Raw genomic sequence first — 21420 nt, forward strand, 5'->3', positions numbered from 1 at the left:
AACAGTGAGACTGGCCATGGGACTCCTAAAACTCTATTTATCTGTTTTCAATAACATCATTAAAAATAATGATGACCATTATGTGATTTACTTGGTCTCTTTCCCTTCATGTTAACACCTTCCTGAGGGCTAATGCACAAGATCTGGAAAGTTTGGTAATCACTTTTCAATTAAAGCAAATACCAACTAGAATTCTGCTGGTAAATCTTCTTCATGTCATAACAATTTTATGGTCTCCAGTGTCAAAGAAGTATGATAAGACAACTGCAGTGGTAAAACCACAGATCAGAAAATTGGCATAGCCGTCTTACCTAATGGGGCAAGGCTGGTGTATGCTGGATTAGACCAAACCTTCAGATATGTTCAGGACACAATGAAGAGTGGGAAGAGAAGGACTGGGGCATGTTGGGAGAGGAAGGTGCCCTTGGGTAGCTGCATTTCTCCTTTTCGGTAGTTCTCCCGTGCTGTCTGTTCAAGCGCTAACAGTCTCTAACACCTTCTTCCAGATAACGCACAACTTCTCCCACAACAGTGTTTACTGGAAGGCTCAGTCTGCAAAAGCACATGATGTGATGGATTATGTCTCAGATCACTGTGTCATTGATAGGTGAGTACACTCACAGGGAGGACACAATGTGTTTGCAGAGGGAGTGTTCACCTTTTGTTCCTCTAACCCAGGCGCAAAGTCCCAGGCAAACTCTGAAGTGAAGAAATAAACTTAGCGCTCTCAGTAGAACCACAGAGAGTCTTCATGAGTTCCCTTTCCCCATTTCTGATGGTGCTGCAAGTGTCAGCATTCATTGTCTTGATTGCAACGTCTGAGAAATAAATCCATAAAGATCAGCCTATCATCTGGCATATTTTGGATATGAGGAGCCTGTCCATTGATTTCTGGGGACTTTTTGGCTCCAGTTCTCTCCGTGTGGCTTGAGAAACAGTGTGGAATACCACCTATTGGGCATTTTTGGTCAAGTGTGGAAAGGGAGGTGGGGGGCAACAAATCAAAGGAAGAGGAAGAGAACACATCCATGTTGTAGTAATGCTCATTCTTCTGCTTGTGTCTTTGTTTTTAGTTGTATTTTACATGCACTTAAAAAATAGTTAGCTCAACAAGTGAGGCTTGGAAGAAAGATGCTAAGACCTCTCATAGACTGGGGGATGCTGGGACAGTGGTTGGAAATGGGGAGGGTACTGAAGGGGACACGGCGGGAAGCCCACGCATTTACATCATGACTCTGGCACGTTTTCCAAGTGAAAACCAAAACCAGCTCAAACACTAAATAAAGAAAAACAAAAATAAAAACAAAAAAGGAAAATAAGGAGGAGATGAAAAAGAAGCAAAACACAGATTTTCTTTAAAATCCTGGGGATGGGGGAAAGAAGAGGGTGGAGAGAAAATGGAAATGCCTAAATGGGAGCCTGGGAAGGGTTAAGACACCAATCTCATGGCGCTTCCCATTTCCCCTAAGTGTTTCATTCTCAGTGTCTCTGAGGTGTTCAAGTTTTTCTTGAAAAATATATATATATATATTACAGATGAAAAACTCCGTACCAGCAAGAAGAAATAAAATAATAACAATGGAACACAACCATAATAAAACAAAAACACAGCCCTGAAAACATCAAAAAGAAACAGGGTGAGTCTCAAATTTCCCCTGTGGTGTTCCTCTGACTTCAGTAACAGTGCAGGATTACACCGGTTCACTTTGATACTTTTTTTTTTTTTTTTTAAACAGCTTCTTCTTCCTTTCATGTGCGCGTGTCCAGGCAGTATAGCCCATCACTCATAACCACTTCCCTCCAAGCCAGCTATTTGTCCTTAGACTCCTACCATCCAGCTGTCAGTACAAGGCATGACAATAGGGTCCATATTAATCTTTTGTGGCACTTTGTTTGTCAAAACCTTTGGTTTCTTCCTTTTTTTTTTTTTTTAATTTTCCTTTTTTATGTACTTATAAAAAATATTGTGTTTGTGTTGTTGTTGTAACTTTCTTATCGCTGGCTCTGGTGAGACTTCCACCCCACTTTCACAGCCATAATCAATGGATCTGGAACATGCGCCAACATTACTAAATGGATCAACAAAACCATGGCAGAACCAACCAAACCGAAATCATCCCCAATGCGCAGGCCTCTTAAAAATGCTGAGATGTCCATAAGGTGCACGATGAGTCCATCAGCTCAGCAATCAAACAGAAAGCAAGCAAAATTAAAAAGGAAGGAACGCACACACGCACACAGATACACACACACACACGCACACGCACAAAATAATAATTATAATAAAGAGAGAAATGTCTGGGGTTTTAAAACCAAGACGTGTCCCTAAGTTTGCTGTTTCAATATGAATCTTGTGATATTCTCCCCACAGACACATCCAGTTTTGGACTGCTGTTCTTTAAATGGTTTTAGACAGACTTGCCTACATATGTATCTGCTTGGCTGAACAAAACCCGCTTGCTGACTGACTCCTGTTTGCACCACATCCCCCAGTAGACACACTCATGATCCGTTGCTTTGAAGAGGTTCTGGTTTGTTAGCAAGAGGCATGAATAAAACCAAATGCACTCGTTCTGTAATCAATTTACACACCCTGTCTTTACCCCTTCCTCCCTCCAGGTGCAAAGTAGATCCAGGCTGTAGCTCTGAGGATGGTGTGAGATGGATGTGGGCTGATTCTCTGTGGCATCAAGCCACTCCTCCATGTGCTAGTAAGCTCTGTTCTTTTCTGGTGAGATGAATGCAGACCCAGCTCTTGCCTCCATGGTGTACAAGATGCAAGGTTCTCCAGACCCTGAGGGTCTCCTAGTATGCTGAACCATGGTGTTATTCAGGCTGACAGGTGTATGAACAAAATAGCCAAACGCAGAAGACACGCAGGAACTCATTCCTCTTTGGTTGGCCATGAAACAGGTTGAGATGTTGCTCTGGAGGAGCTGAGCAGAGGATAGGACAGGGTAGTCACCCACAATTGTCCTGTGGTGACAGTGATCTCTGAAGGGGTAGGAAGTGCAAAGAGAGAGCAAATCATTCCCAGGTAGCAACTGTGCCTTCAGCAAGGCCTGTTGGTTCCAGAAATGGAGAAGAGGAAAGGCCAGGAGTTGGCACCAAAAGGTAGATGGGCTTACAGCGGTTCAGAGACCTCCAGAAGACATGCAGTTCAGCTGGGGGTATCTAGGTAGAAGAATATTTTGCAGTGTTTCATTTGGATTTCCTCCAAGATTTCCTTCTAAAATGTGTGGTGACACTTGCTCTCAGGAGTGGCTTTCAAGGAAGGTTTTACCATCAGTCCTATGCACCGCCTTGCTTCATGGCAAGCCCTTCAGTATCCTTCTGATATTCCACCATGAGAAAATAATAGCTTTGTTCCAGTTGAGGAAACAAAATGGAAAGAACTAACAGTTTTTAAAAAAATCCCTCTGGTTGGTTTTTGAGGCCAAGCTCCTTGCCTGGAACAAAATGAGACTTGTGGCTCTTACTTTCCAAGCTGAGGTGGGAACGAGGGAGATGCTGTGCTGTCCATTGCCAGAAGGAACAGAACCACCACCGACGGGATGCCACTGAGCAGAGAGAGCATTTTTGTTGCAGTGCTACGACCAACAGGACACAATGGGAAAGACGGAGGGGGACACAGGTCTCCTTGAAAAATAAGAATAACCATATGAAACACATGGGCAGGGGAGCATTGGTCTCCTCCTCCCCTCTTGACCCTGCCCCTGCCCCAAGAGAGCAGCTACACCGCTGTTTGCCCAGGCAGATAAAAGCCACAATGGTCCCACTCTGGACGGAGCTGTGGCATTTTTCGGGGAGCCTTGGGGTTCCTCTCCCAGTGGGTCACTATCAAGAGATAGAGTTGCAATGGCTCTGCAGGAGAGGATCTTGATTTGCTCCTGCCCTCCAGGATCCCTGCAGGCAGGCTGCCTTCCCCTTGGGGAGACTTTTAGTAATACTGAGTTCATTTCCATGTCCACTCCAGAGGCTACAGCCCTTGGAGGGCAGTTAAAGCAGCATGACAGAAGTTACCTCCCAATTTCCCATCTGCAGAGTGATGATGTGATGTTGGGGGAGGGTTTGTGGGGTTTTTTTTTTGTGTGTAACAGTTTTTCTCTAGGGCAAAGGCAGAGGGGAAGCTGTGAAAAGGAGAGCTCCATCCGAATGTCTTGATGTCCCCAGAGCCAAGATTCCTCTGCAGTCTTTTCTTTTAACCCCTGGGGCTTTGTCACTCTGTCCATAGATTTTGAAAGAGAAAGAAATGAGAGAGAGAGAGAGAGAGGAGCGCTGTTCAGGTGACTCTGCTTACAGCCGATCAAAACTTGCACTTGGTAAAGATGATGATCTTGAGTGAGGCACGACTTGGTTTATCCCTCCCAGGGTGTCCCTGGCAGGACAGTTCTCAGCTGTCTATGCTCATGAGGGTTATGACTTGTTCAAGTTTGTAGGCAAGTTTCTGTTTCCCAGCCTGGTCATCTTGATCAAGGGCTCCGAGAATCTGGAAAAGGAGAGAGAAAGAAATGATAGAGATTTTATTTTTTTTGACCAAAGGGACTGAGTTCAGCACCTTATAGCAGTAGATGAGGGTTAGCTTTCTCTAAGGTAGGTCCCAGGCTTAGCTTAGATCATGCAAAGCAGATCAGTCAACCAGCAGGGAAGTAGGCAGGCAGTTTGGGGTTGACCTGACTATATGCAGACCTCTAGATTGCAGCCAATCAAATGGATTCTTATCTTGGAGATCAGTTATTTGATAGCTTTATTCATCACCTTGCCATGCCACTTGAGATGCCCTAAGGGGTCTCACCCGGTCTTCAACACATAGAACCATGCTGGTCACCTTTAAGTCCTGTGTCATGCTTGCTGGACCATTCTTGGGTGCTTTAGGGTATCTGAAATGGCACTGGGCACATATGCTTAAACAACTTTTGGCCACACGTAATGCAGATCTTATGTGGCGCTTCTCTGTAGTCAGCTAACATCTGACCATCAACTACTGCAAGCCGCTAAATCTGATGATTGACCAATAATAGGAGACAAAAATAACAGGGATCCAGATGGAAGAGTACTGGGGAGACCAATAATCCCAGACCTTCCCTTTCCACACCCCAGGCCTTGCTTTTCATTCCTTAAATCCATCATCCCCCTAGCCAGGATGAAGATAAGTATCTGTGACACATGCTGCGCCCTGGGAATGGGTGGGCTGTCCCATGGTCCTGCAGAACTGCTCTTCCTCCTCCAAGGTGCTTACCTCCTCGCTGTACTTGCCAACGTAGGAGTATATCTCTGAGAGCGCACTCATAGTGTTGAACTCGTTCATATGCATGCGAGACTGCTCGGCCAAGTATGCGTTCATGTCCTGGTCACTGATTGCTGGCATTTTGGCGATGTCTGAATAGTACCTGAGAGAGAGAAATACAGGTGTTTCTTGAGGGGAGAGAGTAGGGAGTCAAGAGATGAAAGCCATCAACAATAAGGAGAAAGAGCACACTTAGTACTCTCGGGCTCTTCTGGTGCCTCAATGATATACCTGGTTGTCGTGGTTTAACCCCAGCCAGCAACTAAGCACCACACAGTCGCTCCCTCACTCCCCGCCCGGGCTTCCAGTGGGATGGGGAGGAGAATCGGGGAAAAAAGGTAAAACTCGTGGGTTGAGATAAGAACAATTTAATAACTAAAGTGAAATATAATACTAACAGTAATAATAATGAAATATAATAGTAATAATTGTAATGAAAAGGAATATAACAAAAAAAAAAGAGGGAAAAAAAGAAAAAAAAGAAAAAAAAACAGTGATGCACAATGCAATTGCTCACCACCCGCTGACCGATGCCTGAGCAGCGATCCGCCCCTCCTGGCCAACTCCTCCCCATCTATATACTGGGCATGACGTTCCATGGTATGGAATACCCCTTTGGCTAGTTCGGGTCAGCTGCCCTGGCCGTGCTCCCTCCCAGCCCCTTGCACACCTGCTTGCTGGCAGAGCATGGGAAACTGAAAAATCCTTAACTTAGGATAAGCGCTACTTAGCAACAACTAAAACATCAGCGTGTTATCAACAGTATTCTCACACTAAGTTCAAAACACAGCACTGTACCAGCTACTAAGAAGAAAATTAACTCTATCCTAGCCAAAACCAGGACACTACTCATGCTCTTCTTTTACAGCAAGGGAGATATTTACCCAAAGTGGAAATTACTGAAGCACTATTCCTGAATACCAGACGTGTGTTGTATTCACTCAACCCTATTCTGAGACTGAAGTCCCAAAGAACATCCTGTAAACTTTCTCCATGCCATCAAAGAAGTAGTCAGTACCTATTGATGCTGGATTCCTTTGTCAGGCCTTCAAGGGCTTTGAGCGCTGCCTCTAGTCCCACAGAGAAGTCCCACTGATCTCACTGCCCACTGAGAGCTCAGGATTTCACTGCCATAGACAAAAAACCACCTTGCGTGCTTGCTTGCACCATTCACACTAGTACATCTGCATCCATTACTAACATCACCCACCTCCTCCGCTGAATCCAGTCTATTTCAGCAACTTCTGTGCTGCTCAACATCTCCCTTTTGCCCCAAATTTTAAGCTGGCCTGATGTCAGTTTGTGGCAACAGGCTTCAGCACTCCCATCCCCACTCTGACTGGGGAAAATCTGCTTTCCTTAGGAGTCAATGTCATTCCCCTTGAACTCAAGAGGACTGGGGCTTTATCCATAGGATACGGATCCCCTAGAACCATTGCCCATCAGGCTGCATCAGCAGAGCAATGTCTCTTTAAGGAAGTTGCTGTTTTCGATGTCCTTCGTCCCCTGGCTAAGGCAGGTCTTGGAGGACAAGGTTTGCAGAAGGTAATCAGTCACTGTCACTCGCAGCTGTGCTCTGCTGTCAACTGGTTAATTAGCTGCCATCATTTACATTTTTAATTTCTGCAATTTGACATTTTGTGCACAAGGAAAAAAAAAAAAAGAAAAAAAGCCCATAGCTGCAGCAATCCACAATTTTATAATTAGGAAGCAGAGGGGACGGGGAGCCAAAAGAGCTGACAGGTGTCCTGTAAACAGCATTGAGACACCTGCTGAGATGGAGGCTGTTTTCCACTGCAGAGAAATTGGACACTGAAGTGCTGTATGATGAGGATTCTTCAGACAGACAAGTGGGGAAAATACTCTCTATGACAGAGTGGGACAAGCAGCTGCCGAAGTCTCCTATGAAAGAGCACAGTGCAAGAGCACTGGGAGGAAATCCCTCCACACCAAAAGGCTCCAGTTTTGCTCAGTCTGGTTTTGTGCCCTGCACTGCCATCCTGATTTATTGCAATGGGTTGGTCTCAGTTGCTATCCTGGTTTTGCAGGGAAGGCTTGATGTAACCCTTCGGAGAGAAAGGCATAGGAGGCAGAGGTCCTTCTCCCAGCTCCATGCATAGTCTTCTAGCCTGACTGCTTCCAGAGCTAGACTCTGGCTTATCATAAAAACTCATGCAAACTTCATTAACTTTACTGCAACTTCCAGTCTGCACAACAACATTATTCTCCCTGGCGTCCTAGCATCTTGTCTTCTGGTCTCAGGACCAGCCAAAAATCCTAGTCTAACTCAGTCCCATGGTCTAAATATTGCCCACTCCCAGTACTCCAGTGAGGAGTGGTCTGGGCTTAATTTTGCTTTACAATCTGCCTAACCCTCAATCCCCAAGTGGACCTGAACAGTTGTCTATGAGTAAAGCAGGCATCTAGAAATCCCGTGAGAACCTGTCCTGCAGAACTACCTCCGGGAGAAGATGATGAGCAAGATGTGTAAATATTTCTCGACCTTTGCCACTCCCAGAAAAACCCAAACAGGTCTCAGCATCAGCAACTGGACAAAATCAGACCTGTGCTACATGGATGTCTGACAAGAGAAAGCGTCAGGAACCGGTGGCATCCATGACAGTGCTATTGCAGGCTCCTCAGAGCCAAAGAACATTGCTGAGAAACAAGGAGTCTTACGGCCAAAAAGCAAGGTGTGCCTTGGCACCCAAAGAAAACTACATCCATGTGCAACCAGCACAGTTCGTAGACTTGTGGGGAAAAACAGCCTGCACTGCAGTGAAATGCATTGATTTATGGTGCCTAAGAAGAGCCCGTGGAGAAGAGCCCAGCTCCTCATGAATATTGCATAGGCACCCTCCTGCTGGGCAAAATGAAAAGTGAAGGGGATTACATCACAGCAAAAATAAATGAGGTCTGTGGGGGAAAGCAGAGGTACTGTGTTGTATTTGCCGGTCTGGCTCTGATCACCAGTTGAAATGCTCCTTTTCCTCTCTGGTTCAGCTAGTCATCAAATGGTGGCAGGATAGTGGGTGTAGGGATAGGGTGCTTCCAAAAAGTGAAACACAGACACACGTATCGTCTGCTTCTCCAGTTTTGTCCTCTCTCCCTTTCACCTGGTAGCAATGCTCTCCTGAGTCTGTGACTCACAAGGGTCTGAAAGCTCCCCAGTCCCTTTCCAGCCCTGCAGAGATATTCTCCCAGCAGCATAACACTCCCATGACTCATCTGAACAATGAAAAGCAATACGCAATGCTCCCTGGAGCGAAGGACAGGATGCAAGAATCTGAGTTTCAGGGCTTGGAGGCCTCTCCAGCCATGACGGACTCTCAAGCTGTGATCTCAATGTTCTGGGTTCACGGGCCATTACCCACCACCATACCAAAGTGTCCTGGTCTCCCCCAGACTCAATTCCCTGGCCATCACACACCTGAGCCGTCATTTCCCATTAAGACTGCAAACCAAGATATTGTGGAAGTGTGTTTCGCAGGAAAAATAAAAGAAAAAGAAGGGGAAAAAAAGCAGGTACCAATAATCAAACCTAGCTGCTAGTTCAGGGAGAAGACATATAATATCCTTCCATCAGAACTCTGCCATGGCCGAATGACTTTATTTATACAGAAGTGTTTCTAATGAAGCCATCATTGCGCTATCTAAAGAAATGATTAATGTGTATACTAAAGCATCCTAGCAGGGAGATGACAATATCCCTGCTGAGTCTTTATTTACCTTCTATTTGAGCCCAGATCCTCAGAGGTACTTAGGGCCTCTCTGCCATTTGCATACCCCTAATGTCTTCAAAACCACTGTGAAGCTGTCGCCAAACCCCAGAGGTCCTTACATTTTCACTGCTGGCATTTGCAAGGCTGCCTGCGTGCCGCTTCCCTTCGCCCCTGCAGCTGACAGCTCTCCCTTTTACACCACAGCTGAACTGTGAGGCAATGGAGGGGGAGCGAGATGCTCTTTCACCACACTGCTCCGGTGAGCACCCCTACGCTGAGGGCCACCAGATCTCACCTGAGACATGGACAGATCATTGACTCACACTTCCACACCCCCAGAGGCTGCATTAGCCAGCAGGAGGTTGGGAACGCAGGACTAAGCTAGATTCCCTCTGAATGAGACAGAAAGGTAGCAAAGCAGCAAATCTAGCTTAGCCTGCCTCCAATGGTTCAAGACTGTGAGTCCAAAGTAGGAAACGGTGACTACATGGTCAGATGTGCACCACTCGCTGGCCTGGTGCTGCAGATTTGCTGCTTCTTCCGTACTCCAGTTTTGGCTATCTCCAGTGGATCCTTTCCCAGCTGTTTCCAGAAGATCCTTAGATGCATATCAAAAGATCTTGCTTTATGTGCTTGAGTTTCCCCTGAATCACAAGAGGAGCCTGAGTTCTTACCTCAAGGCTGTTCATTCTCTGATGTGGCAGGAAATATGTTCATTAGACTTCAGAAGCAATAAAACCCCCAAGAAATTTGGGTAAATCCATCACTCAGGCACATCAGCAACTCAGATGGAGGATGTGAGGATTTCTAGACCATAGGATGTGACTTCATAGGTATCATTAGCACCGCAGCTCACCCCAGCCTGGCTTGAACAGGAGAGCCCATGAGACCATCCACTGCCACTGTTGTGTGGGGAAGGATTTTGGATGCACCAGTATATAGTAGTGCTCCTTCTTATTCTCAAGAAATAATTGTTCTTGTTCCTTTCACATCCTCCTCTTTCCCTGGATTGTCTTTGTTCTGTTTTGTTTTGCTTTGCTTTCCTAAGGAAAGCAATACAACAGTGACCTGGGAATACATCTTGCCCTCTGTTTAGCCAGGAGTAAATGCTCTTGCCTTCGGTACCAACCAGGAAAGGCTCCTCAATGGAGTTGTTTCACAAGAATGACTGTGCTTGCTGCCACTCAGTAACTCATTAACTCATCAAAAGAGAAAAGAAGAGCCGTATTGCCAGTGCTTCCTCTCCAGTCTGAATTTTTCCAGCACGGCCATGGTTTAGGCAGCTTAGCATCGAGCTAATTGCCTTCCAAAAGATCTTTTTGTCATGGCTGTTGTGCCGTCGCTGGGTTGGGACTGCACTCATTAATAATCATTTTAGCATATGAAAAGCTTGTAACGAATCCATGTGCTGCAGACGGCAGACGCAATTACAGCAATAACATAATTAGGGTTATGCAATAGCCGGCTGTATCCAGACCACTGAAGAAGGAAGAGATGCATGAAAGGGATATGGGGGACTGTTATAGCAGAGAAGGGCTGAAGGAAAGCTTGGGAACAACCTAGCGGCGAGCTCTTTCATGGGATGAAGTGAAGCAATGCAAGGACATGCTGTCAAGTTCTTCTGGTGACACGGCATGGCAGTTTCAGTTTCCTGGGAGGCATCTGAGCTGCAAAGTTTGCGTTTGTGCTGATTCAGCTACAGGCAAGACTCCGTTAGCCCAGACTGATCCTGTTTCAGAGAGAGGTTCAAGGCCAGGCTGTTGGGCACTAGTTGGACTTTGGCAGTAATAACATGACAGCTAAGCAAAAGGTACCAGCCCCAAAGTTAGATGAAGACCTGTCAGTTCTTCTAGAGATTCACCTTGAAGAGCTTGAGGGAACAATTCTGTCTGTGTATGCATCCCCTAGCTAGGGCAATGATTTTATTTTGCATGTGCATGGCTTTTCCTGCTGCTTTTCATCTCAGAACAAACGGTAGAGAATGGGTGGGCAGCACTGCTGAAGAGTGAATCAGTGCACAGGTAGTTCCTCTGGGAGAAGAAACCATCCAGCATCGTCTCAGTGCAGAGAATGTGTGGCTCTGAGGCTGTACCCTCTGAGCATAGACACATTTTCATCTTGCCGGCTGAAAACGGCACTATGTAAGAACAGCATGTTACTGCGATGAGAAAACATCAGGAGTTTTTTGGAGACTAAATGTGAAGAAAGACAAGCAAACAGTCTTTAGATACACCAAAAGCTGCAGCAGAAAGGCAGGGAATGAGCTGTATCCCCTGCCCCTGGGGATGCAATGAGATGGCATGAGCTTTAATTACAGCCAGGGAGATGTTGGCTGGCCATCAGACAAAACACTCTGATGGGAAGGACAGGGAAACGCAGGAACCGATTGCCTGAGGAGAGCAGGGGCTCTGTCGTTGGAGGCCTTTAAGAAAGGGGTAGACAAGCATCTGTCAGGAAGGCTTCAGACAGAGCTGATCCTGCCCTGAGGCAGGAGCTGGTCGGGTTGACCTCCTGAGGCCCCTTCCAGCACCAGTTTTTATTATCTCTACTGACAACACCCCCCTACCTTGACCCTTGGTATCCTATATCTTGAACCTTCTTTCTGGCAGGGAAAGGAGACACAGAAGACTGCATTTTTTAAAGTAGAGCCAGGATTTACACCTGTCATTTGATGCTCTCTTTTAAAGTCTTCGGAGTCACCCCGATGTTTCTGTTTAAAACCTCAATAACTTACAATGTTAGGGTGCATGCAGCTTATAATCCTTATTGTACTAAACTAGTCCAATTTATCTTTCTTTCTAAAACTAGCTGCAAAGTGACCAACAGACATCACAAGCACTGCACTGGAAGAGACCATCTATTGACTAGGGAGTCCTGAAACCACAGGCTGACAAGTTACATAGGTTAGATCCTGAATGGGTACAGACTATCCATTTTGTGTACTCCAAACACACTCCCACAGCATTTTCTAACAAGCTTAAGACCTCAACATCTAAAGGCTAACGCTGTGCAAATCAGAGTTGCTTCAGGAAAAGGAAATAGATAAGATCACCGACCCAGGACCTGGGTACCGACAGCTAGGTCAGGTAGTGTTTGTACCCAGGTTAACATAATAAACTGCAGATGTTATAATTCTGAATCCCACAGATCAGGTCACTTGAAACCTCTTTTAGTCCGGAATCTGGCAAGCCTATTTTGAATGGGTCTTCATTAGAAGATTCTCAAGGTGTTAAGAATACTTGCAATGTCTCCATTGACTTTCAGCTTTTCTTTGAGGGGCTATTTTTAATGCACAATAAGCAGCCAAAAGGAGACCAAGTCCCTGCAGGTAAGAGAAAAAAGCACCAGTTCCTCTCCTTGCAGCACTGCAGGTAGTTTGGTCACCAGTGTGCAATGGAAAAACTCTTTGGCTTCTGCTTTTTGTGCTCTGCCCCTTTTCAGTCTCCCACATCCCTGCCTCCATGCCAGGCTTCGGTAGGGGAACATGATATTGATTGTGATGCAGGCAATTAAATGGTGTTAATGAAGTTCAAACAAGTGTTATCATAAGCTTGGCAGCGTGGAGAGAAATGAAAGGTCAGCCACAGCCCTTTGTCATCTTTTCAGTGTGGTGTTGAATGCTAATGAGACAGTCCCAATTAGAACAGGCTCCCCTTTGTATTGCTTAGGGATTGCATCAAATGCTCCCAAGTTCTCCAGATTTCTAGGCTCAAAGGGGACATTTGAAGTAAACTTGAAAAGATGCAGATCTGAAGCTGCTCTAATGTAAATTCAGCAATGCCTATGGAGTTTTACTAACAGAAGTCAGATGAGAATTTGGTCTACCGTTCCCATCTTTTCCTCTTTTTTCAATAGACTCATATAATGATAATTGAAAAGCCTCCACCTTGTTTTAGAACTACAGGCTGACTCTTCATGGCTTCAAAAAAAGCCAAATAGCCTGTCCCCATTTCCTGGGTTAATTCTCCTGCCTCAGTCAGGCCTCATCTTCTGCCGCAGGAAACCCAAGTTGTGGCTGCACCTAGATACTTTTTAGCCATGCGTTTTCACAGTGAAAGAGCCCTGCGTGTGTAATTTGAATGCTGAACCTGGTTTTCCCCAAAAGGCAAGATTTCTCAGCGGGATTGTTTCAGCAGGCAGAGTCCACCTCTGCTTCCAAAAGCGTTAAAAAAGGACTGTTGAAATCAAACTCCCAGTTGACTACTATGTGGAGGTAGACCATTGTCAGGCCAGAATCCTTAGCTATTCCTTTCCCAATGCACATTCACAATCTAAAGAAGTGGAAAACTAATCTTTGAAGGATTGGAGGAACGTACTTTCACCCATGCCTGCTTCTTATGCCAAGGTTATTCCCTGCTTTGAGTTTTGTGAGTCCTAAAGGCACACTCCACACTGAGAAACCAGCACTTGCAAAGGGATGGCTTGGAGTAACCGAGCTCAGCTACAATTTCAACAGACTTGTTAAAAGTCAGGAGCCTGTCTTTACTCTAGAGTGCCTTCAAGTTGGGTTACAATCTACCACTGCCTAATTGCCCTCTTGTAGTTTCTTCTTCATCAAAGAAGTTCATTTGATTTCAGGTTCTTCTGATTTACTCAACTGCTTCTTAAACTCCCCGACTGAAATTCTTTTTATCTTATGATTCGCTCTTTGAAGAAGTCTAGTGGTCTTGAAGGATGCCATCTCCAGCTGGTGCTGACTACAGAAATAGCTCCAACGAGTACTGGAAGCCTTTGGATTTGGAATAACTCCCTCAAAGTACAGTTGCAGAATGGAGAAAAGGAATTCATTAACTCAGGGTAGAATTGAAATTACATTTTATTCATCCTTGATATGTTTTTTCTTTGATCTACCACAGCATCCAGGTGCCATTGCCTTGAGTCAATGGAATTGACACACAAAAATACAAGCAGGGCAGAAGCTCTAACCATATTCCAAAACCTGCAGCCTCCCCCTGGGCTTCAGTTCAAGTTGTCAGACATCAGTGCAGATAACAACCCAGCACATGCTGGGCACAGAAATCCAGTGCTGTTTACTAGCAGCAGGAGGTGTTATGTACCTCGTTTACAAACCCAGTTGTTTGGGAAAACTTCCAGGGAAATGCAGCACCTATTGCTGAAGATCACTGGGCAACAGGATTTAGCTCCAAAAAGTTGTAAAGTGAAATCAATACAGGAAAAACAAAATGGAAACTGCAGCCTTCTGTTTATCCAGAAAAAACCCAGGTGTTGCATGAGGAAATACTCTGTTCTCCACGTACGTACCTCAGTTTGTCGCTCAAATGTACCATCTCCAAAGATAAAAAATCAACCAGGGTCATACGTAAAACAAAATATTTGTCCACAGAAACCAACCACTCTCTACACGCAAGCTTGCTAAAGCGTCACTAGAGTATGACACCTTTGGGTCACTGTTGGTGCAAACTTGATTTCTAAATGAATTTCAAACACCTCTTTCCCCCTGTCCAGGTCAATCCAGCAATCAACCTCAATACATGCTAAGAAACTTGGACACAGTACCAGAAGTAGGTCATAATTAAGCAAGGTAGCTTGTAAGAGCCTTACAGGTTGCCTAGAAACGACATTTGCAAAAGTGTTTAACCGCATCTAAAAATAATTGTCCAGACAAATCAGAGACCAGTGGGAGCATTATTGTAAAAAATGTTACCTCATGCCGACGAGGGGACAGAGCTTGTTGATCAGCCATGCTCTCCTTTCACAAAATGAGAGAAAACCACCCCCGCCAAAGGAAATACAGCGGTTTACAGTGCAGTGTGCCTACAGTAGCAGAGGTCTCATATAACCTGCATGACATGGTATCAATTTTAGACAGTGTCTATGAAGTCATCCAGACAAATCGTTGCTGAAAACTGGATGGCATTGCACAGGAATGATCTGTAAGATAAACCCGTCTTTGTATTTACAGAGTAGTAATCACTCTCCATCTGTGCAGTTCCCAAACCTGTCAATAACGCCAAGTAAGCGTAGCGTATTGGAAAACAAAGCACAGATCAACTTCTGCAAGGCTTGCTCCAGCAGACAGGCTCCTGCTGAATGGAGTGCAAGATGTGCTATTTGCTTCTCCTGTGGAAAATCTTAGAGAACCTGAGGCCCCTACATACTGCAGGAATAGTTGTCTTGGTTGTATTCCCTGTGGAGTAGCTTTGCCAGACACTGACCTTCAGTGCAGTAGATTGAACATTACAGCTACAGGTCTTGCAGATGTGGATAAAATGCTTGGAAAGACCTCTGACCCTTCAGAAAATACCTGCAGAGCTTCAGTCACCAGCCTGTCAATCTTACGACGTCTCATTCAAAGCACAGAAGAGCCTCCAAGGAAAGCTACTGGACTTGGAATAAGGGGAGATAATTGTATGACCCTCAGGATTCAGGCAGTGTGGGGACTGTCACAACGATGCTGAGAACAGCAAACCGTTTCTGGTCTGTGTGGAAAGACTTAGAAGCCCTCGTACTTCACAGGGCTCAAACACATCACCTCCCTTTCCTTCCTCCCTCTATCGCTTCTCAACAGTTTCTTCTCAAGAGAAACAATGATGACAAACACCTTCAGTTCACACCTCTAATTAAATTTCCATCTCTGCTGCAAGGCATGTGGGAATAAAAGGCTAACACGGAGCTTTCTACTTAGGCAATAACCAAAGAAAGAAAGCTCAGAGGCAGCTACCAAAAGCAATACTGATGATGCCTCTTACCTCCATCCATGAAGCAGCGCCTTGTATCACTTACTTATGTCATTCCTATTCCTATTTCTAGAGCTAAAACTCACCTTTCCACCCAGTTCTTGTAGCTGGGGATGTCCTTGGCGTAGAGAAGCTTGTTGGAGGGTGAGTCTTTGCCCAGACGGTGCTCTGAGGTCGAACAGGAGTCCATGAAAGTCTGAGCCACTACAGAGAGGCAGGCATCTGTGATGCTGTTCTTGTGGATGTCGAAGACAAACTGCGGGTTCTTGATCATGTTAACCCAGAACCGTAAAGGCAGGCTGCAAGAGGGATGGGAGGGGTGGAAGAGGTGAGTCAGTCAGTGCACGGTTCACAGGCTTTGTCATTTGAGGTTACAATGGTAAATGGTGGATGGGAATCAAAGGTCATGGTGTGGAGATAAGGATTCTGTGATAAGCTTAAATATACAATGAATTCCTCCCCTACAGGACTGGAGGGACAGCAGTGGAATCACCTCGGGAGTGGCTTTTGTCCCTGTTATCCTTACAAGCCAGACTTTGTCGGTCTTAAAGTCAATGCCATCTTATTGAGGTTGCACATAAATTAATGGGAGTATAATTGAGGTGATGAAAATTACTCCTAACTTCTCTACGTTAGGTTGCAATGTAAAGTTGCACCTGTTGGCTGCTTCATCAGCCGAGGACAGGCATTGCATCCGCAAAACTTAGGGTGAACATTTGTCATTGAGGGACTTGGCTTTTAGCCCTCATAGCAACCCCATGGGAAGAGAGGTAGGTAGAGCTCCCAGGTTGAGACTAGGAGCGTTAATGGCATGCACTGTGTGCTGTGGACACCATGTACTGTCACGCTCCACAGCTCAAGCCCAAGCCTGCATACGATCCCACCACAGTGGGCGTGAAGCAGTTGTTACGTGACAGGAAAAACCCTGTTGCCTCAAGGAAAAAAAAGGAACTGGGAAACAAGTGTTGCAACCTTTGAAATGAAAATATGTATGCCCTAACCAAGGAAATATTATTCTAATTGCAAAAAGCAAAGCCCTTTTTTTCCCCCCTTTTTCTCAAAAGAGCGGTTCATTTGTATGAGATGCCCTGAGGTGTCTACCTGCAGCCTTTGCCTCAAGCCTTTTTGTCAGGGCAAATGCATTCATGATCGTGGCCTAGGAGCTGAGACGTGTCACTGATCACAGAGTCAAACTCTTGTCTCTCTGTCAGGTAGACTGTTAAGTCTACCTTCAGTGTCTGCACCCTCCCAAGAGGAGGTTATTTTTCAGCTTAACAAATTCACCTGATGTTCAGGCTAAACTCCCCAGTTCCTGAGTTTCTTCCATTTGCTCGTTACCTCCATGGGTTCACAGCACCATAAAAAATTCATCTCCAAGTCCAATACATTTCGGCTAACAGCAGGCAGCTTAGCATGTCCTGACAGAGGGATGACATCACGTTTTCCTAAACCACCGTGTGTTCTCCTGAGCCAGCAAAATCACAAAGCAAAGGTAAGGAAAGCCCCACACATAGGTAATCCTACCAGCCAGGTTTAGGAGAAGTGGGAGATGCTTGCAATGAGACCTGATGGAGTTGTGGTGGGGAAGCATTTTAGGCTGGGGATGGAGGTTCATCTGTTGGGGGACGAGGTGGCTGAGTGAACCGTGCAGAACTTCTTCTGCAGGTGTTTGGATGGCAAACACAGCCACAGTGAGGACGAGCAGAGAGTGCATGTATGTGTGCCTGAGTGTGTGTACGGGTGCAGGGAGGGGCTGGGGGGACGAAGTCCCTAGCTGGGAATAATGAAGCCCGTGATGTGACTTTGAGTTAATTTAATCTGATTGAAGAGATTTTTTCATACTGCCCCTTTTCCCACATACACACACACTCTGCCTTCCCTCCTCCCCCCTTAAATAAACCTCCTGCTCATTTAGTCTGAGTGGCTGCAATCAGCCTTAGATTAGTGCCGCAGATAATGTTAATAATATGCTAATGTTTCATTAGTTGAAAGCCTCTTTGGTGCATGGGGTTTCTTTTTTTATGTCACTGCGCTGTGACGATCTGCCATCAGCATGGCTGGTAAAAGGAAAAAATGCATGAGCTGGGAGCCCCATGGCTCTCCTCTGCTGTTCCTTTTATAGTCCCTGTATTTGCACAGGAGAAGGGGAGGGAGCGATTCCCCAGGGGACTCTTTCCAACAGGGAAACTCAGCAGAGAGGAGCCGCAGAGATCTTTTCTCTCCACCGATCCTGGCTTTTCCCTGCTGTCCCATTACACGTACAAAGAGGGTCTGCTGCCTGGCAGCTAGAGCAGGGGGCTGATGTCAGACTTTCTCACTCGCTCCGAAGGAGACTCATATTCAGCTCCACACCCTTTAAGTGCTTAGTATCATTTGAGATGCTCTCCTGGCCTCCAGCTGCCAACCCAGGAGGGTACAAGTCTCCTGTGGGTGCTGCACATCCCCTGCAGATGTCTGGGATACCTTAAAATATCTCAGATGGCACTAGATGCCTATGTGTGGGCAAACAAATGGAGCTCTAGCCCTGCTCTGACTATAGTGGGAATTCAAACACCCAGTCTAGATGAAGACAGTGGTGCTGAATCCTCTCCCATGCCTCCCTAGATATTCCTATGGGCCTGGGCACTGCGGCAGTTAAACACTTCACCATTTTTCCTCATGAGGTACCTCAGAACTACTGCCCTCCCCATGTAATACAGGGCAAACTGGGACCTGTTTAGCCGAAGCACTCCATCCTTTAGAGCATCCTTCAGATTCTGAGATCTTCTGACTTCCCCATCAGCTTGGGAAGACTGAGCCCGGCGCTCTGAGCCCCACGCCAGGATCCTCAGCTCCCCAAGCAGCCAGATCCAAAACCACATGTCCCTCTACTCTCCTTCCAGTCCAGGACCTGGTGCTGGACTGTACTGGGGTGTCTCACTCACCAATTGCTCTTCCAGGTGTGCCGCACGTGAGGGTCATGGATGTTGTGCTTGTCAGCCTGCTCATCCAGGAAGTCAAACATGTATTTAATAGCCAGGGGAAGCGCGCTGCCACGGTGAGCAGTGCTGAAGATGGTCTCAAAGAGGTCGTCTACAAATTTCTGGAGGGTGCCCTGTTGGGAGAAGGAAGGAAAGAAGAATGTGAGATACCAAGTGGGAAGAGGATGTTGAATTTTGGTACCCCACTGAAAACAGAGTATGTCTGTGGATCAGGCCCAGAAAGTGTGATTGAAAAGTGGGAGCCATCTAATACGTGTTAAATGTGACATGAGTTGGAAATTTCAATACAGATGTCTTTAAGCAGGCATGTGCATCTTCACAATATCTGCTACAACTGGTTAGCAGCCAGATGTAGCAGGTCAAGATGCTACCTGTCCTTTCTGCTACTAATACTCTCTGCCAGGGAGGGTGGCTGAGCTGTGGTGGGATACCTTGCCCCATCTCAGGTATATGGTGATGGAGAGGCCCTGATCTGTTGCCACCAAGATTCCTCTCCTCTGCATCCTATCCTCAACTGCTTTAGTGCATGCATGAGACAAAAACTAGGCATTTTCTATGCTGGCTTTCATCCAGGGCCAATTCTTAAGCTGGGAATAGAAGTCAGATGACTGCAGAGCAGAGCAGAAGGTGTCATTGAGACAAATGGGACAAGAGTACCTGGAGAGAGATGGCTGTTTTATATGTGTGAGTAGTATAACAAATAAGACGAACTTCATCTTAATCCCCAAGAGGCCTCCTCATTTTTTACTACCCATTGGCATGGGACTGAGGCAAACCATAGAAGCGATGCATGGATGTGTCAGGTACTGCTCTGCAGACCTCAGTAATGTCCACTGCGGAGACTGCAGAGGTCTCCTTATGCTCCTCTGGGTGGAGAATCCCAGATCCTGTGCTTGGAGAACCACCCTGGACAAGCCAGTGAGGACAGTTGACCTTTAACAAGAAGGTGAAGAGCTGGAATATCAGAGGGTGACCAGGCTTGGAGAAGGAGGCAGTTGAGGAGCTGTGATAACCAGATGAGCTGCAGGCTGTGTTTGGGGGGGAACCAGGCAAGGCATGCTTTCCCTGCTGAATGGGGAGCTCTAGCCCACGTTTGAACCTCTGCTCTGCCACCAGAGCTTCATAAGCATTTACAGGTGAACCAACCATACAGCTGCTAAAATAACCAAAAAGCAATCTCATCTCCAGCAAACGTTTCCTGGTATGCAAAATTTCTTCTTCTGAAAAATAAAACCCTCCCCTTTCTCTGCAGACCCAGAAAAGAAATTCTCCTTACTAGAGATGAAGTAGCAGGTTCCACCAGAGTGGCTCAAGTTTACATAGTGCTAACAAATACTTAATTAGAAAGCTGGTGTCTCTTGCTGATTTACCACTTGATTTATTCTTTGGGAAACAAACAGAGGCACCTTTTGCTTGTGTGAACTCTTACAGGGTGAATAAAGCCCTGCAGCACATGTCTGACTCAGAAAGGGCCCCCGAGGGGAAATCTTGTTGGTCTGACATGGAAGAGCTGCCCTCAGGTTCAGTTTCTGGAGGGAATTAGTTCGCTACATGCTCACCCACACAAACACAAAGAAAACCTCTGAGGCTTTTAGGCAAGAGACTCTAGGTCTCAGAGGTCACGGATTTACCAGAATAAAAATCATTGTCAGTTTAACTAAGTATTCCCTGCGATTGTATTACCAGCAATTGCTCTCTCTCCTCTTTCCCTCCCTCAAATGGTAATGATGAGAAAAGAAAATTGCTCAGCCCAAGAGGGGAAACAATAAACCCCCAGCCTTTCTACTCTCTCCATTGCTGTGCAAGTTTTGCAGCTGCTTTCCTGCCATCTCCACAAAAAAAAAACCCCGAGTGTTGAGTTTGTGATCTGGAACAGAAAGCAAAAGCAATTCAGTGGTGGAGTAGGGGATGTAACACCAGACAGCGTAAATCAGCACCGGTCCAATGCTTGCTGGTTTACACCAGCTGGGGCCTGAGCCCTGGGGAGCATCATTTTCTTTTTTTGTTGTGTGATCCGTAAAAGCATCTTGATGCCAGGGAGCTGGGCATGTACCAGGGGCTAAAGACAAAGCCACTTTATCTCCAAAAATAAATGGAGAGAGTCAGACATGAGAGCCAAAATGAGTTGAGGAACAAATGTACAAGTAAAACTTACGGTAGGACTTAAGCATGTGATGAAGATCTGTCTGATGGGCAAACTCAGATGGTGTTTGCATGAACACATGAAATTGTGTTTGTGCCTGTTAACACCCTGACACGAAATTATAATAGTCAAAACTTCAGAGAAGGGAGGAAGATTGGGCTGTTTGATCACTGCTTGGTTTAACTCTGCTCAGAACGGGGTGAGATAACACCGCAATCAGCCACACCTGAGCCTCAGCTACCCTGCAGTTTCCACTTCTGGGATGCAATGAGATAACTCTCGAGCTAGAGAGATTCGGGCACAGAGACGCTCTGCGCTGTGAGAGGACAGCAGAACTGCACAGGGAGCCTGTCTCTGATTATACTGCCTTCCTCCCCACCTGCCCTAGTCCCTGCTGGGGTGCAAAGGAATATCGTTGCAGCCTCTTCGTTAATGCAGGCTTCTCCAAGGAGACCATCGTCCACAGGGTGAAGAGCAAATAAATGTAAACTCAGACAACTGCTTTTGCCCACACTCCTGTAGAGCCTGTAGAGGCGAGTTAGGTGGAGGACAGTCTCGGTCAGAGATGAAAGAAGGTGAAAGGCCTGAG

The 21420-nt window shown here is 46.0% G+C and overlaps 1 protein-coding gene across 1 annotated transcript in view; it reads right to left on the minus strand.

Annotated features, from left to right (window-relative positions):
• Window positions 1-3744: 3744 nt before the first annotated feature.
• PLXNA4 (plexin A4) overlaps window positions 3745-21420 on the minus strand; it is a 456388-nt gene continuing 438712 nt past the window's right edge. The window contains exons 29-32 of the mRNA XM_050892199.1: window positions 18632-18801; window positions 15794-16006; window positions 5240-5390; window positions 3745-4489 (exon numbers count right to left, since the gene is read on the minus strand). Of these exons, the coding sequence (XP_050748156.1) occupies window positions 4394-4489; window positions 5240-5390; window positions 15794-16006; window positions 18632-18801 (630 nt within the window). The 3' untranslated portion in view covers window positions 3745-4393. The remainder of the gene's footprint in view (window positions 4490-5239; window positions 5391-15793; window positions 16007-18631; window positions 18802-21420) is intronic.

The sequence above is a fragment of the Gymnogyps californianus genome, chromosome 1 (assembly GCF_018139145.2).
Source record: "Gymnogyps californianus isolate 813 chromosome 1, ASM1813914v2, whole genome shotgun sequence".
NCBI lineage: Eukaryota > Metazoa > Chordata > Aves > Accipitriformes > Cathartidae > Gymnogyps > Gymnogyps californianus.